At 41.0% G+C, this 13,406-nt stretch overlaps 1 protein-coding gene across 3 annotated transcripts in view; it reads right to left on the reverse strand.

Moving 5' to 3' along the window:
• The window catches only part of rptor (regulatory associated protein of MTOR, complex 1), a 182,566-nt gene that overhangs the window by 20,047 nt on the left and 149,113 nt on the right, over positions 1-13,406 (reverse strand). For all 3 annotated transcript variants that reach the window (XM_023406877.2, XM_023406876.2, XM_087174130.1), the window contains exons 23-26: positions 11,205-11,308; positions 10,428-10,605; positions 10,169-10,279; positions 3,650-3,755 (exon numbers count right to left, since the gene is read on the reverse strand). In XM_023406877.2, coding sequence (XP_023262645.1) covers positions 3,650-3,755; positions 10,169-10,279; positions 10,428-10,605; positions 11,205-11,308 — 499 coding nt within the window. The remainder of the gene's footprint in view (positions 1-3,649; positions 3,756-10,168; positions 10,280-10,427; positions 10,606-11,204; positions 11,309-13,406) is intronic.

The following is a 13,406-nucleotide window of genomic DNA, read 5'->3' on the forward strand; positions in this document are numbered from 1 at the left end:
CCTGCAGCTGCATGTATAGTTATGTCCAACATTCAGTCTAACACTGAAGATGCTGCTTAGGGGGTGTTAGCACTTCTGGTTCACAAGTTTTGAATGGGCTTTAGATTGGATGCCTGAAAAGGGTTAAAACCAGCTCAAGACATTTTCACATTTTATTCTACAACATAAAATGCATCAGTAAACCCTAGTCGTGATTTTTTTAAAAGCTTTTATGTCTCTTAAAAAAAGGTTGGTTACTAACAAGTGTCTGAGTGAGACTGCAGAAGTTGTCCGAGACATTAAACGTCATCACGTTGAACACGAAAACTGATCTACTCAGCCAATGTAAAAATCCTACTGGCTTTTTGTGGAGGGAACCAGGGTGATGGTAACTTCCAGGTTAACTGGCTATTTAAAGTGAATGTGTGTTAATTATGTTGTTGGTTATTGCCTTAAATACTTTAATCATCTCCAGTTCAATTCTCAGTTCTGCTCTCATCATGATGTAACATTAACATGATGTGTGCTCGTCTCTTGGTGCTTTCTGACTTCCAAACCCTGTCTGGTAGAGAGCCAACTGAAAACATGAAGCTTTAAAAATGGGTCACAAATATATAGTTTACTTAATAATTTCCTAAAATATCGGGACCAGGAGGAAATAGTTGGTTTCTTGGGGACTATTTTCAGCAGTGGATTAATACACATTTGTTGTTCTACTGAGTTTCCAGAGGCTGGATGCAGGATGATGTATGCGTGATTCAGTCAAAATAACGATGTGTGTGTTCATTGATGTGTTTTTAATGAGGTTTATAGCACAGAGGAATAATATATGTCAGGCTTTGGCTACACAGGCAATGACTGTAATGTTATTGCTGTTTTTGGTTTGTTAACAGTAATAAAACATGAGCACCGCCTCGTACATGAAAACCTGAAAACTTGTTTGATATTATTAGAGGGTCTGGACGCATCATTTTCCAAAGCAACTTAAAATCTATCTCCCAGCATTAACAGCAAAGACCCTACTCCTGCTGAAACTCAGTCTATACATGTGCATGCTTACTTCAGAAAGGCCTACTTTACAATGATGACATTCTTAAATACACTGTCTGTAATTTGCTGTTACAAATATATTTCCTAAATCAAGATGAACCCAGATAATGTCAGCGGGGAAACTGGCTTATCTGTGGCTTCAAATATGACAGGAAAGAACAAAGGAAAGAACACAACAGAAATGAATAAAAAGGCATCTATAACTCGCTTTTAAAACTGGAATGAATGACGGATTGTGCGAGCTTCACAGCCGTGCCAGGGTGTCGTTAAAAAAGAAAAAGGAAGTGAACATATGACACAGTACGAGGTGGTGAGGAAACCTGTCTGGATGTGTACCCCTTTGGCGGTTTGTGATACGAGTGTAACACGGTGCCAACATGCCAGTGCTACTCGTAAATTCACTGCTTCACCGTATGTTGTCATGGCAACAACACACGTTGGTCCTCCAGCCTGTCCTTGGCTACCTGAAAGCACTCGAGACCACCATAATGAGATGAAAAAGAATGAGGAAAAAATCCATCAAGAATTCATCACGGATGCAGCCGTGATGTAAAAATGCAGTTGGAGGGAAAAGTAGGTACGAGCGCAAGATTATCATCATCGATTTGCTTTCGTTTGTGTTGTTTGACGGAACAATCAATATGGAACTATTGTAAAATCTGAAACGATGCTGAGCAGCATGGTGATGTGATTAATTTTGCATCAATAAGGGAAGAAAACACAAGTGAAACCAAGTTCACAAACTAAAATATTTCTTTATATTTCTTATTCTGAGCTTTTGCTGCCACCTTCGTCTCCGTCTCCCTCCATCTCGCCCTCTCTCCTCTCGTCTTGTTTCTCTCTGGAGGGAACAGACTGAATGAGGGCAACCCTACTACTTCTCTCTTTCCAAAAACTGTGAGGATGGAGGGGGAATTCAATGATTTAGCGAGCAGTCAGAAGGAGAGGGAGAGACATGTGCGTGAGCAAGCCTCAGCTCTGACGCCAATTGCCTCGTGACTGTGTGTGTGTGTGTGTGTGTGTGTGTGTGTGTGTGTGTGTGGAGGGGGCTGCCAATGACGTTGGGGGTGTTAGATATTCTGTTTGAGAAAGCTCTGACTTCACTTGGGGAGTCTGTGTGTATGCTGGCACCCTGGGCTCTTCAATGAGTGGGCTTGTGTGTCTGAGTGTGTTTTGTATGTTTGAGAGTGTGTGTGTGTGTGTGTGTGTGTGTGTGTGTGTGTGTGTGTGTGTATGTGTGTGTGTATGTGTGTGAGGGGAGTCCTGTGATTCATGAATGGGGTTGTGTTTGACTATGGATTGATATCAATCAACTTCTCTCATCACTGCAAATCATCTCCACACTCGCTCACAGGCCTGACACAGAGCAGTTACTAATGGTGTTTCCCAGTTCGGCCTTTTTTTTTTTTTTGAACAGTCTGAATTTCACCCAAACTCCTCCTTCATCCAGGCTCCAAAAACATTCAATTAAACATGATACTGGCAGAGCTTGTGCTCTGAGATCTCCACACAGTATTTGACACGGCTGACCACAGACTGACTGTAGTTGTGTGGAGTTGCTATATACAACACTGAGTAAATAAACACGGTTGTGCCACAGTTCTCTGAAGCTGCATATAGAGATAAATAGATGTGGTTGATGACAAAGTGGTAACACACACCTGAACCACAATCCAGCCCCAAAATCCTTGACAGCCACATCAGTCTATTTTCATGATATGTATATGAACAACTAGCTCATGTTAAATACACCACTTTTTTTTTCTTTTTAAACTTGCAGTGTTTAATTTTCTTGGGATCACTTCGGGGTAAAAGAAGCTTTAGACACATCTGATCCAAAGAGCAAACACTTTCCTATTTTTCTGTTGTGTTTTGCTTTGTTTCTGTCCACCTGACAAACTGAAGACCAATATTCATCCTCCTGTTAGCTTTTGTTCTCCAGTGATAAAAACTATAGTAAATCATTAGCTTGTTCCTTTCTTCACTTGGTAACTGTTTGTCTGTTGTTGTGTGCTGGGCAGACAGCGCTCTGTGAGCTTATCAGATGTCTGTGTTACTTTTAGCTGCTGCTGAAAATGAGGTTGTGAGGTAAAAACAAGTATTGAGAAAATGTGCCATCAAACCAAAACTAGAGCTAAGAAAGGCTCATACACTCCACAGACCTATAGACACTTACTTATTTGATCCATTTTGAGCTTTAATATGTATGCATGTTTTCTTATCATATTAAATATACTGTACATGTTTCATCTTTTTTAAGAACAGTACACCTCTCATTTCTTCAGCCTCTTATTATTCTATTTTCTCATGCTTCATTATCTCTATGGTCCTCAAGTCATTTAATGGCAATTAGATTAAAACCTGGGATGACATTTTGATCATTGATTTCATTTCATTTCCAGGTATACTATATCTATTTAAATGAATTCTGCATGACAGCTCACAGTCATTTTTACCTGCACATTTCTCACATGTGAATTTCCTCTTGGATTCCTCTCAGCAGACAGAGTTAAATGTAAATAGATTTTTGTTTATAAGAATTTCAGTTTGTGCTTTATTAATTTGTGTAAGGGGGATACATCTGTGTGTGTGTGTGTGTGTGTGTGTGTGTGCCACTAACCTCTTTGCGTGATACTTCGGCTCTGCCTTCTCACACGAGCATTTCTCAGGAACCTCCACTGCCGCTCCATCCTCACCTGACTCTCCAGGTCATGCTCCTCTGGGATCTGAGAGGATGGATGGATGAAAAAGAAGGACAGGGAAAGAGAGATTAACATGCTGACTCCATTTCTAACATTTCTAAGGATGAGCAGATGGTTTACACATTCTGCAACCTCAGTGAAAATATAGAACTACAGTGGCAGTATAAAAGACATTAACTGTTTTGAGAGGACAACATCAGGCACACAAAGCGTCAGGAGGTGCTGCCAACAACAATATGACACATCGGCTCTAAACCTGGTCTCAGAAATAAAACTGAGATATGACAAAGATATAAAAATAAAGAATAAAAGTTGATACCAAACAAGAGAGCAATTTTGCTGTAAACAAACACAGTTATATTCACCGTTAGTCATCACATTGCACTGTGTATATCTTTGAGGCCTAATTAACATGTATTTCCTTCCTTAATAACAAGCAAAGCTGATTTTATGAATATTTTGAAAGCTATGAAGTTTATATCACGGATAAATAACAAGAAGAGGCTGTCTGACTCCAAATGGCACCAACTTATTTTGCATTATGGGATTCACTGCGTGTGACGTATTAAACCTATGTAGTTTAAAAATCCATAATACAAAGAGTAATAATTGATCTTGTTGTGTCCTGGCTACAGTTTCACAGATGTCTGTGTCATTGTGGTGGTCTATAGGGAAAACGCTCTTTGGGCCAAAGGGGTAAACTGACAGGAGCTACAGTATGTCCATGGTTTACATGGACGAGCAGTCTTCCTGCCTTTTGCTGCTGCATTGCTATGTTTGGGGGTTGCCCTCATCAACTCTATCAGTTTCAATAGCCTGAAATGCAAGGTCATATAGACCCCCTTTTTTGGGTAAATATGGAAGAAGGCAGGAATGTTTATAGCATATACATTTGGAAAACACACTTGATGGCTCTCTTTCTGAAAGTTAGCTGAGACGACTGATGTCAGTCCATCCAGGGATTCTGTCTAGCATCTTCAGCTTTAGCACTAGTTGCTATATACAGTCTGTGAGAACAGGATTTAATGTAGGTGTGTTCATCCACAATTATCCTCCTGTCCTCCCCAAATTTTGAAGTCACCAACCACCACTGTCCACAATGGTACCAAACCTGGCAACTTCTCTGGTGTTGTTCACCAAGGAAGCTGCAGCAGTTTGTTCCTGTGTTGTTCCTATATTTGTGTTTGTGTATGGATCAATCATGTAAGATAAAAGCTGTTTTTCAGTGAGCACTGAGAGTTGTTGGTAGGGCATATTTTTCCACTTTGGACAAAACCATGTTCGCTCTTTCCCCCTGCTTCTGGTCTTTATGCTAAGCTAGGCTAATTACATCCTGACCCCAGCTTAATACTAAACACGCAGATTCCTGCTCCTTTAATGCTTAGTCACATGTTCCCCACTGAAATGATAGAACTCAATGACATTTTCAACTTGTCTCATCATGGGTCCGTCCTTACTGACTTTGCCAGCTACAACGTAAAGTGAATCTCATGCTCGGAAGACTCATCGTGACAAGTTCACTTTATGCACTCACATCTGATCACATCACATCACATCACATCACATCACATCACATCATATGAACAGTGTTAACTTTATTAAGTCTTATGTAACAAAATGGCCCCCACAGACGTTGTGCTGGCTTTATTTTAAGAGAACATAATGACTTTAAATATGCAAAAGTAAGAGTATTAAAGTTGTGAATTAAAACTTGACTATGTTAATATTCTGCATATTTCATAGATGAATAAACAACAACAGAGTGTAAACAACAAAGAAAAACTGTAATAGTGTGTGTTTTTACATGCTGGTTGCCTGGGTGCGCTTATTAAGCACATTTCTACAGTGAGGCCTCCCATACCCACTTAATTTTAAAATACCCTGACACACACACACACACACACGCACACACAACTACACACAACTACACACAACTACACACAACTACAGTGCCATTTGATTATACAATTACTGTGTGTTATCGGTATTCCTGTAATGTCGTCACCCTGTGTTGCGCTTAGGGAAACACAACACACATTTTAACACCTCTGAGTGGAGCTTGTGAATAAATCTATTTCTATATGAGACGCTGTGTGTGAAGAGTGTGTTTCTGTAAGTGTGTGTCATCAAGTAAAGTTTATCTGTGCATCTCATTAAGTGTCATGGTCCCTGCATGAGCCTGGGAAGGAGGCGGATTTAGCAGGTTGACATATTTTAGAGGTTGACTTATTTTCCACAGCTGAGAGGGAGACCTAATGCGTGTGTGTGTGTGTGTGTGTGTGTGTGTGTGTGTGTGTGTGTGTGTGTGTGTGTGTGTGTGTGGCTAGCTGATACAGTGGTTCCAAGGGTTGTGGTTCTGCACTGTACCCGCTGCTAATGTAATGTATGATGAGACCCTGAGGTAGAAAACAAGTGTACGTGTGTATATGTTTCTCTGTGGTTGTGTGGACAAATATTGGTTTGATATGATCACTGTGAGGACATCTTGGGCCGTCCTCACAACATCAACGTTTGAACGTTAAGACTTAATTCTAGCTAATGTAAGCTCAGTATGTGTATGGCTGTAAGTATGTAGACACCTGAACACTTGGCACATATATCATTTGTGCATTTGGTAATAATCTCATTACTCATCTTATTCCAAAACCATAGAGATTAATATTCTGGTGTAACAGCCTCCACTCCTCTGAGAAGACTTACCACAGCACTTTGAAACCTCAGATCTGTTCCCATTCAGCTGAAACAGCATTATTGAGGTCAGACACTGAAATTTGGCAACAAGACCTTGTGGGGGGTGGGGTTGAAATCAGCGCTGCGTGCAGGTCAATTAAGTTCTTCCAAACCAAACTTTGTAAAACATTCGTTTTTGATTGTTCACAAGACGATTAGCCACGTTGATGAGGAAAGAGCCTTCAGCAAAGTGTTGCCACAAGAGAGGCACATGATTTCTAAAATATGATGGTGGACTGGAGCGTTAAGATTCCCTTCCTTTCCTATGGGGCTTCCTGGAACTATGTAATTCATTACCAACAACAAGATAAACTCAGAGACAGTTATCATAGTTTTGTTAGTTGTGTGTTGGACTTTAAGAGTGCTTGACAAAGTATAGAACATTTGACAGATCAAACGTTTGTGTGTATAAAGAATGTGGTGAATGAGATGTGGTTGTTTTCCTTGAGAAGACATTGAGTTCAGATTGCTGCTGTGTCGTGTATGTGATATTTCACGTCTTGAGTTTGTTGTGTGTTTGTATGGATGTTATCTCGGCCAAGTCTTTTGTTCTATCTCAATGGGACTTCCTGGTAAAATAAAGAAAACAAATAAATAATAGTCACAGTAGAAAAGGCCCAGGTATAAATAATAAAATGAACGATGGCTCAATTCCGTTTAGCTGCTTCAGTTTGAAGGTCCTGGCATTGTGTGTGCTGGCTCACTGTCACACCGTCATGAATGACAGGGACAGTTGAACTGTACTGTTTTATAGCGTATATGTGACAAAATGCCTGCTGTGCACCTATCCTTGAACTGATCACTTTTACCATTAAATCACTGTTCATTTGTTATTGGAAACTTTATTTTTCATACAGTGTATGATGAAGTGTTGTAGAAAACCTTTTTAAACAACATGCTCTGCAACAAATAAGAGACTCTCTTTTAATTTTAAGAGTGTCAAATAAACACTTAGTCTGTAATTTACCTATAATTAGCACCAAGAACTACTAAGTACTAAGAATTACTATGGACTAGAAAAAGAAAGCGTAGAGCCTTGATGTGGACAGCTGCAGTCTTTCACACAGTCAACTGTTGTACATTGTGCATTGAAAATGTAATAGTGACATTCTTACAGCAAGATGAGGAGCTCTGTTGTTATTTGGCTGGACAACATGAAAAGATCAAATAAAGGAAGAAGATGACCGGGGACGAGGAATGCTGTACATACAAACAATGCACCAACTGAGTGTCCTGTTGTGTTTTGTGTGTCATGCACAATCAGCACACTCCTAGTGCAAATAGTCTGCACAGTCTCAAATTTTGGGCTGCATGTGGACGTCTGCATGGACTCTCCCAGACTTGGGCAGATAATGAAAGTGACGCCACGTGCATTAATGTAATCAGTACAACACTTCTAATGTACTGCTTCTGGCTGAAACATTAAGATCTTGCTCATACTGGACAGGTTGTCTGAATCTGGGCCAAACCTTCATTCTACAATATTATAGGACAGTTTACAGCATATCATAGGAAAATTTCCTGGAAAGAAATTATGATAATTCAAAAATAATATCTATATCTATAATAATCTATAATGATATCAATGGCTGAGAGCTGCCTGGAGGGGAGGGTGCTCTAATTCCTGTGGCCTGTGTGTGTGTGTGTGTGTGTGTGTGTGTGTGTGTGTGTGTGTGTGTGTGTGTGTGTGTGTGTATGTGTGACCCCTGCTCCCTCTCACACACACTCTTAGAGCTGTAGCTGTGGAAATCTTTTTCATCAGTCTCTCTCTCTAATGTGACAAGAGTCTTCAATGTCCTTGCTCCTCACACACCGTTAAAATTGTAGATGGAGATACACACACACGCACGCACGCACACATGCACACACGCATGCACGCACGCACGCACACATGCACACACGCATGCAAACACACTTTGCTTTCGTGCTGCTGACACAGTGATATGATAACCTGTGTGCAGACTTTTGAGGAATACTCACACACACAGAGCTTTGCAATGGAGCAGAGTTTTATGGCAGCACTCAAAATTTTGCCAACACAGCATTCTGATTTGCGCTATGGCAAAACCCCTCTCCTCCTCCTCCTCCTCCCCCTCCCCCTCCGCTGCCTGCTCTTTCACTAACTCTTTCCATCCACTCGCCTTCCTGTCTTTCATCACCTTTTGTTGCCACTTCTGGCTCCTTTCCTGTTCATGCCGCCACTGTGCTCCTTATACAGAGTTTTAGCTACTCTGTTTTTCCTCTTCTCCCACACTCTTCTACCACTTCTATCTGCCCCTCAATGTCTGCTCTCCTTTTCAAATATTTTCCTTTCATCATCTCTTACTTTGCGCTTTCTCTCTCTCTCTCCTCTGCACACACAAACCATCCTCCTCTTTCTGCCCCAAATGTTTCTGTGTTGTAAATATTTTATTTGACTAAAATATACTTTTCTTTTCTGTATCAGCCACTTTGTCTCACGCACACATGAGTATCTTTTCTTACTTATTTCTCTCTCTCCGCTCCCAAAACTTTTCTCTCATCTCCTCTATTTGACCCTCATGCTTGACTCTTTTTTAATGATTCCCTCCTTCTTTGTTTAACCTCAACAAAATCTGCTGACACCATTTGTTTTACTTCTTTTTCCCACAGAGATGAAGCATGTTTAGAGAGTTTAAACACATGGAAGCTTGATTTAATATTATAACCATCTACTGTGCCTGGTAAAAAGTCCTTCTTTAAATCTTAAATTTCACTGGCGAGGATGTTACAGACCTCAGAGAACTCAATTATTCAGCTGTACAAGCAGCAGATACTTTCTCTCACCGTGATGGTCCCTTCCCTGCTGTTTTCCATCAGACTTCATTATTTTTTAAATAAATTCTGTAACACTGAGTTCATGTCCTCAGATGGCTCAGTCACTCCTAAAGCCATTGTAAAATGCATGACAACATGCACCTATGACACCACCTCACATTAATATTTACGTGAAAATTGAAATTTATCTGTCATACAGCTCCTTTGTTGCTTAGCAACCACTATAAGCTGCTGTCTGAGAAATAGGTTGTTTGGTGGAGGAATGATATGAAAGTATTGTTTTTAAATGATTGATTAACAAAAATATGAATTTGCTCTTTTTCTTTTTTAATTCAGTAATGTGTTACTTGTGTTTCATCAAAGCGACTCACCTGACATGCTGCTTTACACCTGTTCCCTCATCATTGCCAAGCACAGCTTTGAGGCTGATTGTTGAATTTAAAGGTCCCATATTGTATGAAGGTAGATGGTCACCTCTCTCAGCCATGCTCCAAGCCCCGCTAACCTTTACCCACCATCCAACCTTGCAGGATTTGGTTTCTCTGAAATCTGCTATATTTTTATTCGATCACTGAAAAAACAGTCAGCCAATCAGAAGAGAGACTCAGAGCCTCCTCTCTTCTGATTGGCTCACCGACCTGTTGTTGCTAGAGCTCCAGAGAGAAGCCTGAGAGAGGAGATGTTAAACTACACTGAGATGGTTTTTGGTTCTTAAAACCACAAATATATCTTCTTATGAATCAACGTCCAAATAAAAAACTGGAAAAGTGTCACTAAAACAACAAAACAGACACAAAGAACTTTTATCTGACTCTATCAGAGCGGTAACTGACTGACGGGTGGAGACAAAGATGATAAAAAGGAATAATGGATGGAAAGGAGAGGACAGACAAAGCTGTCAGGGACACTACCTTCATAACAGGCTGAGCAAAATACTTTGCACTCCAGTCACACAGGCCCGTCTGGAGGGCGGGACTGATGTAGTTCCTGTGACCACCCGGCTCGTCACCGTCCTCAGCTGCCTGTTCACACACACACACGCACACGCAATGCAGAGATTATGCAACTTTTACACGAGTCACTTTCAAGTTAACATCGTTGTAGCTGTTGCTCATTTCATCCACACATTGTCTAAGCTACACACACTCATTCAGCAGGGTCTCCCTCTACCTGCTCTGGTCCCTTGTCAAACATCTTGCGGGTGCGGGGGAACTGGTGGGAGTGGGGTGCCTGTCCTCCCAGTGTCGGGGTGTAGGGCGGCCTTGTGGCGGGCTGCTCTCTGGCGGGGGGTTTGGGCACCTCATTGGTCAAACTTGAGCTGCTGGTGCTAGGCATGGGAGGAGACCCACTGGGGGGACAGAAAAATCCACAAAAAATATTTATGTAACCACGACATCAGATATCATTATTTATTAAGTCCAGCACAGGCACTTTATGAAGGATGATGCATAACAGCTGGAGAAAATAATTCGGACCACATCAAGGTTTTACTTTTACAAGAAAAACTTCAAGGGTGTCAATTCTCAGGGAAACTTAACCAACGGGACGAGTCTGAAAGTTTTACATATCTTTTTTTTTCTAAAAACAGCTGTTGGAAAAGAGGGAGGGGGCGTGTTATAATCAGTATCAACTTCAAATGTCTGTTTTCGTGTCTACAGTCGAGTGTGCTGATAAGGATTTAAATAAATAAATTTGTGTTTTTGTCCTTTTATCTCATTTTCTCTCTTTGATCTTAAGCTCTTGTTCATGTACCATAAATATTATGCAGTATGTATTCAAATGTAATGTCTTTGTGAAAACAAGATGATCCACCTTTAGGGGCTTATGCTTAAATTTGTTTAAAACTTTTCTCCTACTGTGCAAACTTCACTAAGAGTGAGCTGTGTGCAGGATGCAGATGTTTTGTGTCTATCTGGACATTCATGTGTGTGAGACGCATTCCCTCACCCAGCCTGGTGAATGTGCGTGCCCTTGCTGGTGGGACTGGCTGGGGCCGACTGCGTGAGAGATCCAGAGTCCAGGATCCTCTGCGGCCGAGCGTTCATCGTCGCCTGAGGAGACACAAAGTGGGTTAAGTTCCCCGTTGTTTCATAATCCCACTGGAACTTGGAATCAGTGTTAACATGTGCAATGAGTCTGGGGGGGTTCAGATATTTCAGAGACAAACCTCAGGACAGATCCGAACAAGAAGCCATACCTAAAATCAGGACACTCTTCGTGCTGTGACAATGCATAAACAGTGCAGCACTTCACAAAGTTTGCCTAAATTTCCAGAACTTTATCTCATTAAGTGGAGCAACTAATATAACCTCTTCACTGTGAGCTGTCTAATGGCTGCTCACAAGGGAGGGGTAAACTTAATAAAGACAATAGAGGCAAAGCATCACTGATGAATAGCAGAGTTGTTGTTTACTCATGCCAGGTGGAGACAAAACTCTGTGCAGCGTAAATCTAGTTAACACAGGCAAACACATTTTACTACCTTGGATTGTCTTTAATTTGATTTCTATGCTAAGTACAAAATTGCGGCAAGTGTCTTTTGTTTGTGGAGTGCGTCTAAAAAGTTTACACACATACAATCTGCTGCAATTGTGATGGTGAAGAGACATCGGTTACTAAAGTTTGCTGTGAGCGCTTCATTAAAAGGCGATTGGAAATGAAACAAAACAGCAGTAAAACCAGCTGAAAGGGTTATTATGGAAATAGCTCCGTCACTAATCTGAGGTCTCTTTTCGACCCAAGCACAACGAGATCAATATGATGAGAGGGCCATAAAAAGAAAAGCAGATAAACAACTGAAGTCTATCCTTATTTCTGACAAACTGGGAGGCGATTGTAAGAAGCCGATGAGAAGCAGCAAGTGTGTGTGAAAGCGGCAGAGCGCCATGCGGAGAAGTAGACATTTATAATGGCAAAACTGAGCTTGACACTGCAGCATTAATCCTGCTGAAGATTTTTTTTGAGAGTCAGAAAGGGGTTGCAGCCAATTGCAGATCTACACTAGTAAAAGCACGTACAAAAGGAGAAGCGAGAAGAAGCAGCAGGGCGGACGAGCGGTTGTCAAGACTCTCCCGCACTAAAAGGTCACAAGTTCATTCCCTCAAAGTCAGAGTGCCATTCACAAGTTACAAGTCACCGAATCTCTGCAGCTAGGTTTTTCTACCTTAAAGCAGCAGCGATCATACTAACTACCTTTTAGCCAGATGCTGGTATGATGTGAAGTTGCAAGCTCATCGGTTAAAATGACTCAATTATGCAACAAGTTCATGGATTATTCATCAACCTTAGCTGATCGTCAACATGTGGTAAACAAACATCACGTTAACGCAGGAGGCCACATGCTTTATCTGCTGACAAGCTTTCCACAAAATGTGAAATGCAAAACTCCGGGAAAAAGGAGGGTAATCGTTTCTACCAGCTGCTCAACGCCACGCTGGGAAACAGCTTGCTCTCCTGTTTCAACCGGCTTTCCTTCACTTCCTCCGCCATTAATTGGCTGTAAAGTGAGTCAACTGAGCAAACAAATTAGTGCATGTACACAGTGGTAGGATACAGGAGTGAAAACTGATGATGGCTCAGAAAAACCTCTGAATGGTCCTGTTTAATTGATGAAGGAGACTCTAAGGGAGGGAAATTGGACGATTCTGGCTTCTCGAGTCATAATCTCCACTCATGACTCTCTAAAGAAGTGGGCACTGCCTTCCCAAAGTCCATTAAAACAGTAATGGACTTTGTATGGTAATGTTTTTTATTTGCACCTTCTTGACAGGTGAAAGCTTGAAGAACAAAATAAAAAATTATGAATCATCTTTTCTCCTGCAACTTTCAGGCTACAGTCAAAAGAAGACTGGACACACTAGAATAACACAAATTAAAAAAAAAGAATGACCTGCGACTTTCATCCCAGCATCACACAGCAAGAGGGGGCTATTAAAAAAGCATTTAAAGGTTTCATCATCTGAGAGGCAAGTAAATTTTAATTAGCTGCTGACCTTGTTCGCTTTGTTACAAATCAATAACATTTGACATTTAAAATCCTAATTAAAAGTGCTGAATTCCCAGTTAGGCTGATGTTAACACTTGTGAACCTGGGATGAATGCTCACTGATTAAGTCGTTTCTAACAAGCTCCATCTATGATAACTCATTA

Source organism: Seriola lalandi, unplaced genomic scaffold (genome assembly GCF_002814215.2).
Source record: "Seriola lalandi dorsalis isolate HSWRI2012SDOR001 ecotype SW California unplaced genomic scaffold, Sedor1 jcf7180002054318, whole genome shotgun sequence".
In the NCBI taxonomy this organism is placed as follows: domain Eukaryota; kingdom Metazoa; phylum Chordata; class Actinopteri; order Carangiformes; family Carangidae; genus Seriola; species Seriola lalandi.